General features: G+C 40.7%; 1 protein-coding gene across 1 annotated transcript in view; it reads left to right on the forward strand.

Moving 5' to 3' along the window:
* The first annotated feature begins 778 nt into the window (after positions 1 to 778).
* Positions 779 to 21,361, forward strand: part of Chmp2b (charged multivesicular body protein 2B) — a 27,553-nt gene continuing 6,970 nt past the window's right edge. Inside the window, exons 1-4 of the mRNA XM_005345238.3 lie at positions 779 to 1,119; positions 14,135 to 14,226; positions 17,862 to 18,056; positions 20,703 to 20,805. Coding sequence (XP_005345295.1) covers positions 1,086 to 1,119; positions 14,135 to 14,226; positions 17,862 to 18,056; positions 20,703 to 20,805 — 424 coding nt within the window. The 5' untranslated portion in view covers positions 779 to 1,085. The remainder of the gene's footprint in view (positions 1,120 to 14,134; positions 14,227 to 17,861; positions 18,057 to 20,702; positions 20,806 to 21,361) is intronic.

Here is a 21,361-nt window from a genome sequence, read left to right on the forward strand (position 1 = left end):
GAGAAATAATGCATTAAGCACAGAGATGTACACATACGTATTCACGTACGAGATTTTCCATATTTATACACTCAAGAGTTTACCTAATTAAGCTCTTGTTTAGATTGGCTTGGAGAATTTTGTTATCAATTATCAATCTAGAGCTATATACCTTTTTTTTTTTAATGTGTGTGACTTGGTGCGTTTTCCTGAGCCATTTATTTGGCATCTAGAAAAAGTTGGCCACGTTTGAACAAGAATAGAAATATGAGTAGACTTTCAATCTTGTTTCCGGTCAAGAGCATTAAACAATAGCGCTGCATGAAGAAACTTGTTCGTCACGCCTTTCCTGGCCAAACAATCTCCAGACCCCAGATCCACAGGGACAGAGGAAGGCTGGTGGAGGCACCCGGAACGGGGCAGCAGGTGAAGCTGGGTCTCGGAGGAGGAGGCGGTGCAGGAGGCAGAAGACAGGGGCGGGTGGGTGGGGAGTCCGGGAAGATCTTCTGGGGCAAGCCCTGCAGAGCACTCCCGGAGCATCCCCCACCGCACTGATGGATGGCGTGGGAAGTCCCACTGACTGACAAGTCCGCAATCCCCAACACGTCCCCACGATCCCTAAAGCCTGCAGCCTGGAGCCGGGAGGAAAGCTCTGGGCAGGTGACACACGTCCTTGAGGTCAGCCTGGAATCCCAACCGAGCTCGTGACGGACTCGGAGACACCTGCCAGGCCAGCCGGGGTTCCGGGGTTCCGGCTGGTTGCGACCAGGACCCGGGATGAAGAGCGGGCAGCCTTCGATGTAAGGGCAGCTCTGCGGCTTCAGAGGCGCAGTGCGCAGGCGTGCCCGCAGCATGCGCAGGCGCCGCCTAGAAGTGACTTCTCCAAAAAGTGTCTTAGTTCCCGGTCACCTGAGCGCCCAGGACGCGTCCGCGGGAGCCTTGCCGAGCCACGCCTGTCGCAGCTCGGATCCCGAGACCCGGGCCCTGCCGGTCACCCGCTGCCAGCCGCCCCCAGCCCCAGGCTCCGTCCTTCCCGCTGTCCCTTCCCCAGAACCCGGTCGGACCGAACCGGGCCGAGCTGGGCCGCCCCGGCGCGGCCGCTCACCATGGCGTCCCTCTTCAAGAAGAAGACCGTGGACGGTGAGTTCAGGGCCCGGCTCCTGGATCCCGGGATCTGGGGCTCCGGCCGCGGCTCGCCGCTGACCCCGGGGGTGGGCCCAGCTCGGCCGCCCCACAGGTGACCGTGGCTGTGTCACTCCGGCTCCGCAGCCTCACCTGGGCGGCTCGTCCTCCCGATGGTACACACCCCACCCTCGTTTTCTCCTCCGCTCTCTTTTCCCCCCTTTCAGAGGGATTGTGAGCACTCTGAGGAGGCCGAGCAGCGCTGGCCCTCGGGTGTCCTTAGACTTGGAGACCTGATGGATGTCTTGTTGCTTTCTCCCGCTTGTTGGATGCTCCTTCCGTGGGGACACCCCACTTCCTGACCTCAGGAAGGGAAGCCTGTGTGTTTGGTGGACGACAAGGCAGGAGGGAGCTGCGGGGTTCACTTAGGAAATGAACTTGGGGAGGGGCTGTCTGTACCTTTACCTCAGCAGTTTAGATAGGAAAGACTCCGGCAGAAAAACAAGACCAAGGAAAGGGTCCGGGTTTAGCGATCATAGTGCAGATTTTGTCCTTTATGATTATCTTTTGCCAGCTAAGTGAGGGATGTGTAGTTGGCATACAAGTTCGCATTTTTAAAAACACATTGTTTCAGGTGGCTCAGTGCCATCTTGTGAAGAGGGGCGAAGTGAATGTACTGGAATGCACAACTTTAGTGGCAGTGGTGGCGTGTATAGATTATACGTGACTGCCCCACGTGTTAAATTCATACCAAGTTATTTAAAATCTGCTTTTCATTGCACGTTGAGTCCAGGTTGTTGTTGGCTCAAGCAAATAATCACGCCTTTGTAAGGGTCTAACCCAACCACAAAAGCAGCAGTGGTAGCTAGACTGTGATTGGTACAAACCCCCAGCTCAGCCCTGAGTTGGGGGTAACTCCTTCATTTCTTTGTGTTCACTGTTCCAGTGCCAGATTTGGGGGGAGGGTAACAAAGACACCACCTCTACCCTACTACGTGACCTTTCATTTCAACACAGGGAGTCATATTATCTCCATCAAACAGCATGATGCAATTTAGCTGCTTCCCTGTGACTGATTTTTTTTTTCTCACTATTTTGACTTTTTACTAATTGAGAAGCAACATTGTCAGCATCTGGAATAGCTACTAACTTGTCACGTGACATAACACAATTACATGAGATGGGTTTTATGTGTGGTTTCCTGAGAGTATTGTTTCACCTTTAACATGACACTTTTGTTTTCAGTGCTTCGGTACAAGTATTGTGATACTCAGTTATTGTACTCTACTCCCTTCTGGATTATTGCTATTAATGTTTTATGTAGGAATAATCTTTAATATATACACAGTCACTATAATTGTATATAGTGATAATGAGAATTTACTGAGCACAGAAAAGGTGGGTTCCTCTCTCATCTTGATGCCACAAATTAATAATTTTTAAAAGTAAAAATTTGAATATTGTAGTCTTAATTGCTTAATATCTGTTAACTGTTTTGAATGACAAGTCTCAGTTTTGTGCTTTCTGGTATTTGTGACTGCCTGGTGACTCACTTAGAGGAAGGGAGAGAGATAATGAAGATAGCAGGGATGGATTAGATATGATGCACACTCATTTGCAGTTGAGATAGTCTTAATAGCAAGAAGTTTCGGTTTTTTTTCTTTCTTTTTTTTCTTTTCCTAGGTGCTGTACCACTAAATTAAAATGTGTGTGACATTTCTGAATGTAAATTTGGACCCCGTGAACAATTACTCCATCTACCAACTTGCAGACCTGATATTAATTCAGTTCATTTACTCCTGCCTTAATTGTGGATCTACGTCTTGATCGTTTTGCTTTAGAGCTAGCTTTATGGATGTTTGTTTCCCCTGTTAAAGAAAATGAAAGGGCTCTTGTTTGGTATAAAAGGTGACAGCCCTCCTCTCAGTGGTGAGACACCATGTAATGAAATTTAATGTATTTTTATGCATTTCTCTCAATTCCTTGGGCACATTATCGATCATAAGATCTTTTACTGTATGCTGACTTTGTTTCTGTTGTAACAGTAATGAAATTCTGATATATAAGGGAAATAAGTAGCTGGTTATAGATCTGTGGAATAATTGAATCTTTTTGTCCCTGGATTGGCTGGAAGAATTATATACTGTATCGTTAAAGACTACTGCACATGTAAATTAAAAAGGGAGACAACATTATAACACATTACTATTCAGAGTTATGTTTAATTCATTTTGACACAAAGATGAGCAAGTCTCTGCAGTGTACACTTCGTTACAGAAATTAATGAGAGGTGTATCTCAATGCCATTGAAGAGGAGGATTCCTTCCAATTTGAAATTACAACTGAGCCCTTGATTTTTCCCTTTCTGAGTTGTATTATATGTATATATGCATTTTATAATCTGTTCATCGTCAGCGCTTTTACATCTGTGTGGACAAATAGTATTTCTTGAAGGGAATCATGAACCGGTTATGCCAGCATTCCATCAGTACTTGTCATAACTGGGTAACTATTTCTGCCGTTGAACAAGTGCGGTGCTGGGGAGAGGGGTGGAGCTAGGAAGAGTGAATGGGTGGACAGGGCAGTGGGTTTGACCCCAGAGCTGGAAAAAGCAGTGACCTTCTGTTTTGTTTGCTTGAGATAAGGTCTCTAAATGTAGCCCATCATGCCCCTGTGACCCACTACCTCAGCTTCCCCAGTGTGCAGTGCCAGGCCTACAACACCAGGCCCAGTTGAAATGGGTATCTTAAGTTATTGAAGCACTGTAGTTTTTACCTGAGATCTGAACTTTCTGTAAGCGAGTGCTGTGTTATATGTACGCTATGTGTATGCTATGCGTCTTCAGTTCTCACGGGTCCTATGATAGAAGCTCTGCTATCGTCACCTCTGTGTTGAGGGGAAACTGAGAACAGAGGGGCCAAGTGAGTTTCTCGGGATCAAAACTGTGCTAAGTAGCAGAAGTTGGAGCCCATCCTTCTAAGTCTCATCATTGCTATGTTTTTCTTAGACATTAATCACTTGGCATACAAACAGTGATCTTATTAATATCATGAAATTGTCCATTTGTTTTTTACTTTTACCTATAAGCTGGATTGTTCTCTTTGAATTAATAATAAAAGTTTAATTTCCATATTGGAATTAACTTCTTTGAAGGTCCCTGTACCTTAGTGTATTCTGAGACTCTCCTGGCCTTTGTGTCAACCTCTTGTAGAAGTGATGTATCATCTCGGCTTACTTCTCAGATTGCCTGCCTCCTGCATTCTCAGCAGCCTGTGCTGTGTATCATAGTGTGATACAAAATGCTTTCTTCTGGCTTTTAGCACCCAATACTAAAAAAGGGGTGTGTGTATGTGTGTGTGTGTGTGTGTGTGTGTGTGTGTGTGTGTGTGTGTAATTGCCACATGTTTGCAGGTGCCTGCAGAGACCAGAAGAGGGCGCTGATCTCCTGGGTCTGCAGTTACAGGCACTGTGCAACATGAGTGCTGGGAACTGAACTTGGGGCCTCACTTTCCAGCCCCCAGTGCTCTTTTAACTTCCCTTTGGGCTGGGATTTTGTGTTTGCTTGAGTTTTGTTTTGTTTTTTTTTTTCTTGTTTTATTTTGTTTTGTTTAACTATCCCTCGAAATAAGGGATTTATCTTGGGTCTGTTTTGGGCTACCATTGTATAATCTCTTGCTATATCATCTACTTTTCACATTACTTATAATTTAGATTCTATTATACCTAACATTTGTTTTTCTATTTTTGTTTAAAACCAGTATATGCGATAATCTGCTGACTGTCTGTATATGGTTTTCTAAAGCAACAGAAATCAGAGACCCCAAAGGGAACTTTATTCCCTCTTAAAATTTTCTCCTTCCGGGGCTGAGTCTGCCAGGGTGATTAGTGCTCCTTCCTTCAACAGATCACTGAGTCACTAATTATTATGTCTTCCGCTTTGTCCTGTGTGTGCCTGCAGCCCTTGGTCTAATTCTAATCCTGTCTGTTTTACACTTCAGCACAGTTACCTTTCAATTTAATTTCTTGCTGCATCTCAGTCCTTTTATGTCCTTTATCTGCAAAGTTGATTGTGTGATTGTTTTATGGCAACTCAAATCTGTCTGCTTCTCCTCAGAGTCCACTTTTTCAATGAATCTCTGCTACCCAGCAGTAAACCTTTTCAATAATGTCTGCCTTCCCTTCTTGTGATATGCTTTCATTTTGGCTACGTCCCAGGCTTATCATCCTTCATCAGTGTTTTACTATTCTTCAGTATACTGAAAATCAGTCTTTTTCATCCTGACATATTTTTAATTAGGATCCCCATGAACCAAGAATTCTCTTTCCCACCAGTTTTTGTCTTTCAGGAAGTCTTCCCTGATGCTAACTACAAAAATACTACATCACCTCAGTTTGTACAGCTTGACATCTGCATCCCAACCATCCTTCACTGGAACTCAGCTTCTTTTGTACTACCAAAGATGGCTTATTCTAAGTCTTTCCTGCCTTCCATATTGGCTTCAGTCTTCAGCCATATTTAAGTATTTCTCTAGGAGTTCATAGTTAGCTAGCACCACCCTAAAACAATAGCACTAGTGTTTGTACCTGAGTCCCTGAGCCTGTGATGTGCGCATCAGTGCCACTACTCACTGTGAGCCCTGCAGTGAGCTTGAAGAATGCTCTGCAGGAAAGGAGCTTGGCTTCTGCCTTCTTGGATCACCCATATATGCTGGTTACCCACAACTGGTGGGTTTTGACTGAGTTGGAATAAATCTGTCAAGAAGTCTGTTAATGGTCTCACATTTATGAACCATTGAGAAAGAAAAGGAACTTTATCCATTTCAGAAAACTGTCTTTCTTTCCAGAATAAAAGACAATAGTATTGTGGTACTTACAATACTCAGATCTTGCATAGCATGCTAAGTCTTCCTTTAGTGATTATTATCCTGAATATTTTAGATCTTACATTTTACACTCTATTTACTCTACATTCTTGACATAACAAAGAAAAACAACTATGTGTATATGGGATTCAAGGGTATAATATGCTTATCACACAATTTTTATTAACTGGTTTTAGGCCAGCGTGAAGAACCAGCCTCTGATGTTTCCTGCCCTTAACAAAAGTTCTCCGCATTTGCAGAAGAAATAACACTAGGAAAATGTCTTCCCTTTTGTTTCCCCTCCCTACCCACTTCATGACAAGAGCAAATGAGACTCAGTTTGCTGGCACATGTCCATCCCAGAAGCTTTCCTTATTGCTTAAAGAGGCTGAATTTTTAAAACTTTGTCAGAATGGGTTCCTCAGACTTTGATGACTTTTGATACCTATAGTAGATGGAATAAAAATTTACCTCCTATGCTGCCTTTGTCTTTGTGTCTCCCATTTTGTCTACCTCTTCCTTCCATATAAGCCCTACTGTTTCACTTCAAGCTATTTCTTTTATTGAGCTAATTTATCTTGTAAAAAATAGGGTTTCATTATGATATTTTTCTGCTTGGGTCATATCCATCCCCATTCCCCGCATTTATCATTCCTCAAACTTGTTACCTGAGTTGTTTCTCTCCTTTGGCCGGAGTAAAGCTGTTGGCATGACCCTCTCCTGTCCTGAATCTTAAATCATTTTTGCTTTTGCTGTACTATGTAATAGAATGTAATTAAGAGGACATTGCCCTCCAAGATGTTGTTCTATACTGTTCCTAAAGCCAGAGAAATCAATTCGATTTGCTTGCATGTGCTTTCTGATTCTTCCTCATTGTTACTTTCCTGCCTGAGTCAGTCTGCTTTTAGGCCCTTCTAGAAACTGATCTTTAATTTTTCCCTGTTTTTTATTCTTTGCTTTCTCAAGATTTCTTCCTCTCATTGACTCCAGAAGACAGTAGATCTGCATACCGGGACCCATTTTCACTGTATTGCTTGCTCAATTCTACCAATGTTTAGCTAACGCACATTCAGGGCTTCTGTCCACAGATATTACTGGGGTTTGGGCAGTATTAGTACCACTGCCCTGATGGCTGCTCTTGCTCCTGATGCAATGTCCTCCAGGAAAGCAGAGTGGAGGGATAGTTCATGGTTTTTAAGATTTATTATTACTTTATGTTATGAGTGTTTTACCTGCATGTATGTATGTGTACCGTGTACAAGCTTAGTACCCACAGAGGTCAGAAAAAAGGCATTAGAACCCCTAGGACTATAGTTACAGATAGTTGTGCTGCTGGGAATGAAACCAACATTCCCTATAAGAGCAACAAGTGTTCTTAACCACCGAGGCGGCTTTCCAGTTCAGATAGTTAAAGTTTCGCACCCATCTCATGTGATAGTTAACTGAGATAACTGATAAGAAGTAAAATTGTGGAAATGAAATTTACCCCAAAGAAATGCACTTAAAATTATAAAATTCTGTTTTTAGAACAAAGTCCCTGTAGCCTTTGAGTACTTCATGGCTTGCTGTGTGATGGCGTAGTATGGGACCAGGTAAAGTGTAACAATGAGGGCCGGCTTGTTGGGGTTTCTGTCCTGCCCAATACCCCACAGCTGGCAAGCCCCAAAGAAAATCACACAGAGGTCTCCATAAGTTATAAAACGGATTGGCCCATTAGCTCAGTCTTCTTTTTAGCTCTTGTAGCTTATATTAACCCATTATTCTTATCTATGTTAGCCACATGGCTTGGTACCTTTCAGCTGGGCAGGTTACATCTTGCTTCTTGGTGGTCTGGGCTAGAATGGGAGGAATGGGCTTCCTCCTTCCTAGCAGTCTCCTGTTCTCATTGTCCTGCCTCTACTTCCTGTCTGGCTGACCCACCTATACGTCCTGCCTTGCCAATCAGCATTTATTTAAAACATGATTGACAGAGTACAGACAATTCTCCTGCTCTGACAGTAATCCTGAGCTGCCCTTAGGCCCTTTCCTTTCCAAATTCTGTTACTCACAAATTAATGTGATGGTATTTATTGGTTATTATCACTTTTTGGCATTATAATCAAATGTGCAAAATTTATGTAAATGATCAGAGGGAAGTAAGCTGTTTGTCAAGTTATGACTTGACTTCAAATCTCAGTAGAAAAATATAGTGACAGACCTTTTTACTGTTTGATTTTTTTGTTTTAATTAATTAATTCTTATTTTTTTTTAAGACAGGGTTTCTCTGTGTAGCTTTGACTGTTTTAGAACTCGCTCTGTTGACCAGACTGACCTCGAACTCAAAGAAATCCCCCTGCCTCTGCCTCCCCAGCTTTGGGATTAAAGTCATGTGCCACCACCTCTTGGCAACCCTTTGTTTTAAATTTATATTTTCTGGGTTTATTTTCCTAAACATATAAATTCAGCAGATTTGGATCCTAAGAATGCAAAAAGACCTTTTCTGCTTGTATCTTTCAAGGCTGTGATGTTGCCCCCCAGGTAGGTCTAGGTACTTGTAATTCATCAGGAAAAGATCTTAACAAGCTTGAGACAGGCATTTAATACCCAACATGGAGCTAGTACAGTCTGCGTGAGAGGTTTAGGTGGTGTTCAGCCCTTTCTGCCTCTGAATGAATGTGTGGTAACAGAGAGAGCATCCTGTACCACTTAGACACTTTGGACATTTTCACAGCCTGCAGGTACCACTCATTGTGAAGTGTGTCATAACAGCCTTCCAAGGTGGCTGGCAGGGTGGTTCTTAAGAACTCCAGGGCACAGCCTATTGTCTAAAGAAAGAAACAAGGGCTCCACAGGAAGGAAGCACGGTGTCTTTTCCATGTCAGCAGGGACCTGCACCTGCGCTTGCTTCTGCCGTTGTCATGGCGCCGGTTGAAAATAAAAATGTTCTACTGGGCTACATCTGGAGGCCTGCCATTCAAAAGACAATACCCAGAAGAGAGAGTCAGCAAAGTATCAGGTTATTTCACTTGGCCCCAAGAGGTATTAAGAGAGGTTAATAGTTACCAAAATTCAGTCTTAGGGAATGGAAGTGTGTTAAAGGGGCCTTACAGGGAAAGACAGTCAGCAGCATGACCACTGGTATATTGTTTAATTATATATACTGTTTCTTGTGGTTAAAACTTAACTGAAACACAGTGTTAGAGCATAAGAGGGTTACTGTCCTGTTTTATCTGATGGCAATTACATGTGCTGGGTTCTCAAATTTGGAAGAGTAATAATTTCATATCTTATAACTATAATGGTAGTTTTTCTTTAGAGATGAGAATTTAGGAATGATTAGGGGTACAGTCTTTGCAAGAAGCAGATAAAGCAACAGGCAAGGGGAGGGTGTATACCCTTGCAGAGATTGCTTACAAGGAGCAGCTACTGTTACAAGCCCCAAATGAAGGGATGGCTCATTATTTCAATGATGCACATCTCCACTATACAAAGATATCGGTCATAGTTTAGATTTTAATGTTATCAGTTTCCCAGTAACAATAGGCTTCATTATATCTTTTTTTTTTTTTTTGGTTTTTCGAGACAGGGTTTCTCTGTGGCTTTTGAAGCCTGTCCTGAACTAGCTCTGTAGACCAGGCTGGCCTCGAACTCACAGAGATCAACCTGCCTCTGCCTCCCGAGTGCTGGGATTAAAGGCGTGCGCCACCACCACCCGGCGGCTTCATTATATCTTAAGGTAATAAGTTAAATATTCTTGATAGTCATTTCTCGTTATATATCACGATATTTGAGCATCATAATATCACTGCTAGATACCATATATTGAGATGGTTTGTGGCAGTACAGACAAATAAACATCCAACTGTATGTGCTGAAACCAAAACTCTTGAGCCTGAGAAATCTCTGAAATAAAAGGACTATTGAGCTTTCATAGGTAATAGCCAAACAGGACCACATCCTGAGACAGGATTCTGCAACTTCCTGTTGCAAAGCTGGATAGCAGTTGGAAACTGTTCACAGGCCTAGAGCGACTGTATCTTAAACTGAAAAATCGAAAGAAGGAAAGCACGATCGTTTTTGTGAGTCCTGTACTGGATAGTGTTGAGTTGTGCAAAGTTCAGGAGTAGTACATTCTGTAATAAGTAATTGTTACCTTTGAAGTGGTGGGACTACAAGCAGGACACATGCTGCCTAGAGGTGAATGACAGGACTAAGGCGTAAAAGTGCGTGCAGACCGAAGTTTGATCCGAGAACCCACATAAAAGTCATACATGTGGCAGCGCTTGTAATAACCATGTTGGAGAAGAGAAGGCCAGGCATATAGATTCCTGGAGCTCACTGGCCAGACTGCCTAGCTCTGTAGTTTTTTAGGGATCCCTAGGTCAGGGAGAAATCCTGCTCAAAAGGCTCCCGAGAAAGAACCACCGAGGCTGATTTTTCTCCATGTGTGCATGTGTACACACAGACACAGTTTTAACAGATTCACAGATACGAAGCAGTTTGCGTTATCATTGAAGCCTAAACTATCCCATCTTTGTCTGTAAGCTTAGACATCTCAGGATTTGTTTTCTTTTTATCTGTCTTCTCTACTCTTAAAGAGCTTGTATCTTAGGCTGAAATTAGGTTTACTAAGAGGTAAATCAAGTGAAAAATAAAATTGACCTTAAAAATATCTTTTATAATCACATTGATGACTACCGTAATTATCCTTATAGAACCTTCATCCAGCAACTGATGGAAGCAGATGCAGGGATTCACAGCTAAGCCCTGGGCCAAGCTTCCCAGAGGCCAGTCTAGGAGAGTGAGGAGCAATAATATGAGCAAAAAATAATATAATAAAGAGGTCAAGACCGTGAAGGTGTTACCCAAAGAAAAAGCTTACTTCAACTAACGGAAGCTCATTGACTCTGGACTGACAGTAGGGGAACCAGCATAGGACCAAATTAGTCCTTCTGAATGTGGGTGACAGTTGTATGGCTGGGGCAGTCTGTGGAGCCACTGGCAGTGAGACCAGGTTTTATCCACACTGCTTGACTGGCTTTTTGGAGCCCATTCCCTTTGGAGGGATACCTTGCTCAGCCTACATATAGTGGGGAGGACCTTAGTCCTGCCTCAAAGTGATGTGCTGAATTTTGTTGACTCCCCCTTGGGAAGCCTTACCCTCTTTGAAGAGTGGGTAGGGGATGGTGGGGGGGAGGAGGGAATGGGAGGAAAGAAGGTAGTGGCAACTAGAACTGATATGTAAAATGAGAAAAGATTGCTTTTTAAAAAATAATTAATTAAAAAAGGAAAAAACCCTCAATCTTTTTATGTCACTCATTCTGGATTATCCAGAAGACCAAACCATTAAATGTGGGTTTCACATATGGAATACATAAGGAATATAGTGGGGTAATTTGTTTGTTTTATAGACTGCTCCTGTTGCCTCATATGAAAAGACATTTTAGTGTCTTTTTCTACTTACCATAATATGTTTTAAAGTGTTATGATTGTGTTTTAGTATGTAACATTAGATGCTCTGAGTTTATAGCTTAGCACTGATTAAATATTAATAGGTCTATTAACAACTGCGGGGCTGTGGAATATGCAGTAGTTAATTTTCTTTATTTTTCCCCTTTATGATATACAGTGTCAACTAATGTATGCACAGTTCCATAAAATTAAAGTAAAATTGAATTATCTTTTATTAAACTGTTGGGTTTCATTATAATATTTTGTGTGTGTTTTTTTAAAATCTAAGATGTCCTTTTCTAGCCAGGACTCTAATTCTTAGACAACAACTAGGTATCTATCTCAACGTTTGAGTGTGGACACTGATCATCTGCCTTAGAATATACGCGCAGTCTAAGGACTTGGCCAGAGACTGCTCCACTATAGAAGGATTCGTGTGTCCCAGATCCTCCCTCTTTCTGACCATGTAGTCTACCACTTGCCTTCCAACGCTGATAGTTTGCTGGGACAGCTCTCAGAACTCAGCAAAGTGTCTCCTGGTTTCCTGTAATTAGCATGAAGAATATCACATGGGGAGAGCAGCATGAAGAGACTCTTAGGTAGAATATGGGGCACAGAGTTTTGGTGGCTGCTCTGGCTGCTCTACCATCCTGGGAGCACAGCGGTGTGGTTGCCAATTGGGAAGTGTTGGCTTGTTTTCTTCCCTGATGAGCTTTGATGGTCCAGTTGCTAGAATCCTCCACCCCTGAGTTCTAGGGATGGGGTAGGAGTCAAGTCAAAGGTTTGGGGAGGGAGTTGGTGTCCACTCCCCACCTTTTAGCTGTCAGTAGACAAATGTCTTCATTTCCTGTTAAAATTCTTTTTGATTCCTAACTGACATAAAAACAAAAATCATACATCATAAATGAGATATCATTTCAGTACATTATTAGGCAATGTTTAAGTATGGTTAAATAAATCAGTCTACTCAGATGGTAAAACCCTGAACACTTCTAGTGATTTGAAGTGTGCAGTACGTCACTGCTCTGCACTATAGGGGCTCACCGGAACTTCTTGCTCACATCTAAATTAACTTGGAACTGCATCATTAAAGCATCGGATGCCATTTAGAAAGGATTTATTTTGACTCTTTGTTTGTGTGGCAGGAAAGGGATGTAGAAGGATTGCCTTGGCACTGGAATGGCAGGGTGTGCAGTGCCTGGTCACATCCCTTTGGTAGTTAGGAATTACTGAGCTCACCCCAGAACCAGACTGAGCTATAAAGACCCCTAAGCATTCTTCCTTTAGCCCAGTGCTTCTCAACCTTCCTAATGCTGCAACCTTTTAATACAGTTCCTTGTGCTCTGGTCACCTCCTACCATACAATTTTTTCATTTCTACTTTGTAACTGTAATTTGCTACTGTTATGAATTGTAATATAAATATCTGATAGGCAGGATGTCTGTGTAGTGCCCAAAGGGGTTACAACCGACAGGTTGAGACCTGCTGCTTGGCCAGACCATCTCTTAAAGATTCCAAAGCTCCTAAAATAGTGCCACTAGCTGGAGACAGCTCTTCAAACACCTGAGCCTTTGGGGGACGTTTTCATGCAAACTCCACCTCTGCCAGCCTTTCCTCAATCCCTAGCCTTTGGAACCCACCATACAGTCTCAGCCTGTTTGGAAACATCTCTTAGATTCTACCACAATATTGATTTATTAGTTCCAAAGGACTCCAGCTCTATCCAGGTTTCACAAATGACAGAATTTATTCATGGAAATAATATTTCATCAGAAATGCATACTACATTTTCTTTCTATATCATCAGGTAATGGATACTTAGGTTGCTTCCATTTCTTGACTATTGTGAAGCAGTGTTCCATTAACATTGTGAGTGTAAATGTCTCTCTTATACTGATTTTGTTTACTTTGGCTGTGTAACTAGAACTAAACTGTTAAATCATTTGGAAGCTAAAGTTTTAATATTTTTGGAGTTTCAACTCTGTTTACATTTCTACCAGCAGTGTGTAAGGGTTCCCTTTGTTTACACCACACCCTTCACACCCAGGCCTCACCTTTTCCTGAGTAGTCAACCCCACTCACACCCACTCTGGTTAATACTTATATCCCCATGATAACTAGTATTGAGAATTTTTTCATTTCATTATTGCTCACTTATTTATATTGTGTCAAGAAATACCTATTTAGGTCTTTTTTTTTTTTATTTCTGTGTTCCATATGTGTTGCGGATATCAATCCTCTGTCATATATATAGATTGAGAATATTCTAAGTCTTTGTAAGTTTCCCACTTTGTAAGTTGTAGTTAAAATCTGTATTTGCTTCACTAGAAAATTTGTTGTTTCATACTGATAAGATTAACTATACAATAAAAAGATCCAGTTAAATATATGTTTCTTTCTGAAATCCACATAGTGCTGCAGTAGAGAGGGGAAAAGGGCACATGTGTGTGTGTGTTGGGGCCGGGGGAGGTTGTTACATGTGCCATATGCAATTGTATAATAATTCTCTAAGATAAATTTTTAAGCACCACGTATTTGAAAAATCTTTCTATTCTTCATATAATCTATGATTATAATAGATATTTTAATATTTGATTAGTTTGTAGTATATTAAATTGAAAGAAAAAAATTAACATTATTAAAAGTTTCCCATTTGTTACATTCTCTTAGTCAAGTATTTTAAGCAGTATTGAGAAAAATCTTACAGTCATCAATTCAAGTTTCTTTTGTGGTTCTCCTAGATGTAATAAAGGAACAGAATCGAGAGCTGCGAGGCACACAGAGGGCTATAGTCAGAGATCGAGCAGCCTTAGAGAAACAAGAGAAACAGCTGGTGAGTAGAACATTGAATTTCAGGAAAATTCTAAAATAAATTTAAAAAGTAGTGTTGAATAATTATCTAACTCAGAAAAGGCTATGAACAAGAGGTAAGTGATTTACTTGTAAGAAAGTGTTTCATCCTTTGCTGAATTTTCTGCTTTTGTTCATTTGTTGTTTTTTATCAAAATCCTGTTTTCTGTTGATAAAGAATCAAATTATTTCATTTTGTAAAAATTATGAATGTCTAGAAATAAATATTTTTTACAACATACCTACCTTCTTGATTAACATTAAAAATAAAAGTAGTCATGGGAAATAAAAGAGTAATAAATAATATCATTACACATAGTTGTCTTACATGGTCTTTTAGGGATGATTGTTCCATGACAGTTTATTTTTAATTAGATGGATATGGCTCATCTTAAAATTTTCTTTATGCTATATTTTTAAATGCATGTTGCCCCGATCTTAAAAGTTTTACTGAGATATGAGACATTCAATAAATTGTACATGTTCAAGTATACCATTGGTACTTTAAGTATATTATATAAGTATATATTACTCTAGAGAAAATCATAAAGACAGGCATTGTTCCTGCAAACTCCTGATGCCTTATGAAATCCTCCTATCCATTCGCACTGTCTCCGCCGTTCAGTGAGAATAGCACAGGCGTCCCTCAATTAGTTTGTCTTCCTAAATTGTATAAAGGTGAAATCACAACAAACATTTTTTTGTTTCTTTAAGTACAATTAATTTTGAGGTTAATTATTGTGTCCACATATATGATAGATATCATTCTATTGTATGCATGTTTCCTAATTTTTCTGTTTGTTACTCAAGAGGACAAATGAGGTTTTCAGATTTTTCAGTAAGTGAAGTTTCTGTATGTATACAAACGAATTTTTGTATGTTTTTATTTCTTCTAGTTAACTACTGAAAGTGGGTTGCATATTTAACCTTATATTAGAAAGTGCTAAACAGTTTGCAAAGCGTCTGTAATATTTTCTCTGTGTGTTGGCAGTGGATGCATTGCAGCCGTTCTGTGGAGGTAGTAGATGGTGACCCTGAATTGAATCTCCCTAGTCCTTAGTGGTGCTGGCCTTCTAGTTTAATGAGTCTAATTCCCATTTACAGATATTCTTTGCCAAAATGCCTGATTTTACTCATGTCCCATCATCAATTAGTTTTTAAAGTTATTTTTTAAATTTTGTGTGTACGCGCGCGTGTGTGTGTGTGTGTGCGTGCCAGTACAGCCCACCATCTACTGTGAGGTCAGAAGAGGGTGGGATTATTTTGTAGATGGAGCTACAACAGTTGTGATTCTACACACACACACACACACACACACACACACACACACACACACACACAGATGCTGGGAACGAACCAATCATGTAGTGGGAACCAAGTGCCAGCAAGTGCTCATAGCTTCTGAGCCATCTCTCTTGCCCTTGCTCCTTTCTTGATTATTTTATCATAATAGCTGTTGTGCCTGGGTACAAGGACCTCATTAGGAACATGCTTTGAAGATGTGCTCTGCAGGTTCTCCACCTTTTCTTTCATTTTCCTAAATGGCTTTTGATAAACAAAGGTTATTTATTATGATGAAGACAATTACAATTTTCTCCTGTGGCTAATACTTATAATGTATTAAATTTTTGCGTAATAAAATTCAATAGTAATTTCTCTTATGTTTTCTTCTAGATCACTTAAACAATAACCATTGCACTTTTTTTCTTTTCTTTTTTCTTCTTTTGCATGAGAGCCTGGTTTCTCTGTTGCGCTAGATAGAGGGGTACTTTGTGTACTTGGAGATCTGTAGCCCACACATCACCTTGCCTTGCCTTATCTGTGGTGAGACAGATTTCAAGTGTGAGCGCTTCCTGCAGTCTGCTGTGTTGATAGGACTGCGCTCAAGCCCAGGGCTGTGCTGCTGTTGTTACTGTTTGTACTCCTATTTCATAGAACACTCACAGTTAGAAAAACCCTCACCATTCGCCTGGAGGCCTTCTTTTTCTCAGGATCCTTTAGGGTATTTCACATGTTTCATATTTACATGGGAACTGTAAAACAAACCTGTCACTTGTACAGAGATGACTAGATTGATTGCAGTTACATTAAATGTGTAAATTATTGGAAAGTGTTAACATTTAGCAATAAGTTTTACTGTCCACGAGTGTTTTTTATATATTTCTCTCTACTGGAATCCATAGAGATGTGCCACGTTTTTTATTTGTATCCTGAATCCTACAAGCTTCCTCAGCTTATTTATTCTTGTAGCCTTTTGTACATGTTAAGAGATTCCTACATGAGTGGATGATAGCATCATGAGGAAGGAGAGCTTTATGTCTTCATTTCCTGTCTTGGAACCTTTTTTATAATATACTTTAATGAATTCTCTGACGATTTCTTACAATGTGGTTTGATTGTCTTCGCACATTTGTCTCCTAGCTCCTCCCAGATTGCCCTGCTTCAACCTCGTGTCCCCTAGTGACCTACTTGTTGTACACCGTTGAGGTGTTTGGTGATATCTCATACCACCCGCCTCCATTCCCCCAAGAGCTGAACCTGCTCTGTCTGCATCCACACTGTACACTACCCACCCGCTGCCACTGCTTTCAGATGAGTTGCTGCAGTGTTCGTGGCCAAGTATTCTGTACTTCACTTTAAAACAGTCCCACATTTTTAGTGACGATGCTGAGTGTGCAGGCACGGCAGAGGAAAGCTATCATTCCTTTCCTTAAAGGGAAGGCAGACATTTATCTCTCTCTCACACACACACACACACACACACACACACACACACACACACACACACACACACACACCTGCATACATCATAGTACAGTAATGGTTTGGCTCTGTCTGTACTTTCAGGCATCATTGGGATCTTGACATATTGCTGTTTACGAGAAAACAGCTGTATTTGAAACAGTCTGGCAGCCTGCTTAAGAGAAAGGTTGATATCTCTCTCTTGGGCACATTATGTACTTGACTTTTTCTCCTTTCTCTCATCAGTTCTGATCACCATGTTGTGAAGCACACTTAACACATGTGTACACACTTAGGATTGACCTGATAGTTTCATGTTTTAGTCCCTTTATCATTATGAGATCATATTTTTTACTTCTGGCAATATATCTTGTTCTAAACTTTACTTGATCTGATACTAGTATAGCCATTCTAGATTTGTAGACTTTGTTAAATATATAATGTGTTTTCTACTTTTTAAGACACTTTTGCTCTAATGTTTTAAGATTTCTTCATGAAATAGTGTATACTTAGATTTGCTCTTATATATTCCAGAAGTTGCTTTCCTTGTTGGTATATAAGGTAGACCATTTGTTTCAGTGCTGTTATCTGTATTATTAATTTACTACCTCAATCTTTATTTTCTTTGTCTTACTGTTTTTTTTTAAAATTATATTTGGATTTCCATTTTATATTTTCTCCTGGGCTGCAAACTCCTGTTTCATAAACTTGCTTTATATTCATGAATGAGGGTAACAGTTTTTTCTGTGTGAACATCAGATATAGCTTCTCAAACATCCTTCCTCTCTATGATTTTATGCCTACTAGATACGTTCTTCAAGATAACACTGAAGACTCCCCTTTAAATATATTCCCTTATCTTTCTTGTCTTCTTAGGAATTAGAAATTAAGAAGATGGCCAAGATTGGTAATAAAGAAGCTTGTAGGGTTCTAGCTAAGCAGCTTGTCCATCTACGGAAACAGAAGACAAGAACTTTTGCAGTCAGCTCAAAAGTCACATCAATGTCCACACAAACTAAAGTGATGAATTCCCAGATGAAGATGGCTGGTGCGATGTCTACCACTGCAAAGGTAACTTGAAGCTTTGGTGTCATTTTATCAAGGATATATAAATATTGATATTCAAATTAGATTTCAAAGTACTTTCTGGTCATCTGTAGTACAAAAATCTTAGTTACTAATAAAATGGGTTATAATACTATGTAACCCAAGTGATTGGTTCTGGCTTAGTTATTACTGTGTTACAAAGTAAAAACATTTTTCTACGATCACATGGAGCTTCAAAGTTTATATGGAGTTGACTTAGCATAGTGTTGGTTTGTATTTTTCCAATAAATTGTCAGAAAATTTGGCTATTTATTATTATTATTATTTCTGATTACTTTTATGGAATTATTTCCTCTTAATTCACTTTTATAATGTTCAGAACCACACATATAGATATTGTAAATAGACACTTTTTTAAAATTATTTTTTATTTTTTTATTGAAAAATAATTTCTGCCTCCTCCCAGCCTCCCATTTCCCTCCTCCTCTCCCCCTCCCCCCACTTCTCTCCCCTGAAGAAGAGCAGTCAGGGTTCCCTGCCCTGTGGAAAGTCCAAGGTCCTCCTTCCTCCATCCAGGTCTAGGAAGGTGAGCATCCAAACTGGCTAGGCTCCCACAGAGCCAGAACATGAAGTAGGATCAAAACCCAGTGCCATTGTTCTTGGCTTCTCATCAGCCCTCATTGTCCGCCATGTTCAGAGAGTCCGGTTTTATCCCATGCTTTTTCAGTCACAGTCCAGCTGGCCTTGGTGAGCTCCCAATAGATCAGCCCAACTGTCTCAGTGGGTGGGTGCACTCCTCCCTGTCCTGACTTCCTTGCTCATGTTCTCCCTCCTGCTCCTCATTTGGACCTTGGGAGCTCAGTCCAGTGCTCCATTGTGGGTCTCTGTCTCTATCTCCATCCATCACCAGATGAAGGTTCTATGGTGATATGCAAGATATTCATCAATATGGCTATAGGATAGGGCAATTTCAGGTTCCCTATCCTTAGCTGCCCAAGGAACTAACTGGGGACATTGCCCTGGGCACCTGGGAGCCCCTCTAGGTTCAAGTCTCTTGCCAACCCTAAGATGGCTCCCTTAATTAAGATATATACTTCCCTGCTCCCATATCTACCCTTCCTTTATCCCAAGCATCCCATTTCCCCAAGTTCCCCCCATCCTCCCCTTCTCACTTTTCTCTCCCTATCTCCCCTTACCCCCATCCCACCCCACCCCCAAGATCCCAATTTTTTGCCCGGCAATCTTGTCTACTTCCCATATCCAGGAGGATAACTATATGTTTTTCTTTGGGTTCACCTTCTTATTTAGCTTCTTTAGGATCACAGATTATAGACTCAATGTCCTTTGGAAATCAGTGTGGTGGTTTCTCAGGAAATTCGGGATCAACCTACCCCAGGACCCAGCAATACCACTCTTGGGAATATACCCAAGAGATGCCCTATCATATTACAAAAGCATTTGTTCAACTATGTTCATAGCAGCATTATTTGTAATAGCCAGAACCTGGAAGCAACCTAGATGCCCTTCAATGGAAGAATGGATGAAGAAAGTGTGGAATATATACACATTAGAATATTACTCAGTGGTAAAAAACAATGACATCTTGAATTTTGCATGAAAATGGATGGAAATAGAAAACACTATCCTGAGTGAGGTAACCCAGACCCAAAAAAATGAACATGGGATGTACTTACTCATAATTGGTTTCTAGCCATAAGTAAATAGACACTTTTGCATTTCAGGAATGCAAAATTTTATGTATATTATACACACAGTGTGTGAGTGAGTGTAATCAGTACTTTAACTGTTGGTTTCAAGGACTCTGATCATTTCAGTCACTGAAAAATATATAAGAGGAAGTAGTTTGGATCTCCTCTGTAGTCTTACAGATGGACGGAACTGAAATACTGACTAATTTGGGCACAGGGTCATTTGAAGATCACATGGTAAGACTGGCAACTTTGCACCAGTGTTAAGGGGAGCAAAGTACCTTGTAGTGTTCTGTAAATGATATGCTCAGAAATGATACCGAATAGGCTTTTGCCACATACAGGTATCTGAATTAGAATTCTTAATTAAATATCATTTAGTCAGCAAGTGTTTGTTCAAGTACCCAAATAGTTCAGATGAAATGGCTAAGGCAAGGCTTAACCTGCATGGAGCTTGTAGTCTCCTGTAGGCAGCATACAGGAGATGTAGTGTGTGTAGGACTCTAACACTTTGTCCACACTCAGGTGACATTTCACTGAATAGTGTGACCTTATGCAAATTATTGAACCATCTGTGCTTTTGCTCTCCATTTGTAATAAGGGGAAAGGAGAGGAAGTACCACATGAAGGTCTTGTGTTTTAAATGTCACTTTAAGATTACTATGTGCAAACTGCTTAGAGCAGAGAGGAGCACTTCTGAGGGACTAGCATGTGTGACAATCCTGTGCCAAGGTGTGTACTCCTTTAAAGAGATAAAAGGTCAGTATGCTGACAGAGCTGTCGTGGAGAATGAGTCTACCTTATTAAATGGATTTTCGTTGTTACCTTCCTCAGACAAGTTTCAGAATTTGACTTAACACTAGGTCAAATCAGAAGGCTGTATTTGCTGTGACTGACTATAGACTACTCCATAGATGACTTTCATAACTAGGTAGCTAACATGACTCTTTATTTCTTAAAGACAATGCAAGCAGTTAACAAGAAAATGGATCCACAGAAGACACTACAAACAATGCAGAATTTCCAGAAGGAAAACATGAAAATGGAAATGACTGAAGAAATGAGTAAGTTTTAAAAAAGTATAGTTTTCTCCTCTTCTATTTATCCAACTTCATGTCCCAGCAGCCCGTGTTCACAGATGATGAAGTCAGAAGTGAAACCAGCATAATAGACATCCATGTAATGACTCAGAATTCTTTCAGTATTTTAACTGAAAGTGTGGGTGGGGGGCCATATAAATATGCTCTGCCTATGAACAAAGAGACAATGGCAACATGCTCAGGGCTTACACGGCTCCAAACTGTGGCGTCCAAGTACTAGAAGGGAAAGTGGACATGTGTCCCACTGCCCAACCAAGAAGCTATCTCCAGTTGACAGCCACCTGCAAAGGAAAAATTAATTTTCTCCAGTGGAGTCTCTGCTATAAAAAGGCAGGCCCTAGGCCCAGCAGGGAAAGGCCAACTCGAAATGAACTCAGTGCTAATTTTGGAGGGGTCCTGTCTCGTAGTGCTTTGTCTAGGCGTTGTTTTACCTTCCTAATCTCTTGATTATATGTAATAGTTTCTCGTTTGTATTTTTATGAGTGTTGTGTTTGTACGTGTGTGTCTGTGTGTGATTCTC

This window comes from Microtus ochrogaster, chromosome 2, assembly GCF_000317375.1.
Source record: "Microtus ochrogaster isolate Prairie Vole_2 chromosome 2, MicOch1.0, whole genome shotgun sequence".
NCBI classification, from domain to species: Eukaryota; Metazoa; Chordata; class Mammalia; order Rodentia; family Cricetidae; genus Microtus; species Microtus ochrogaster.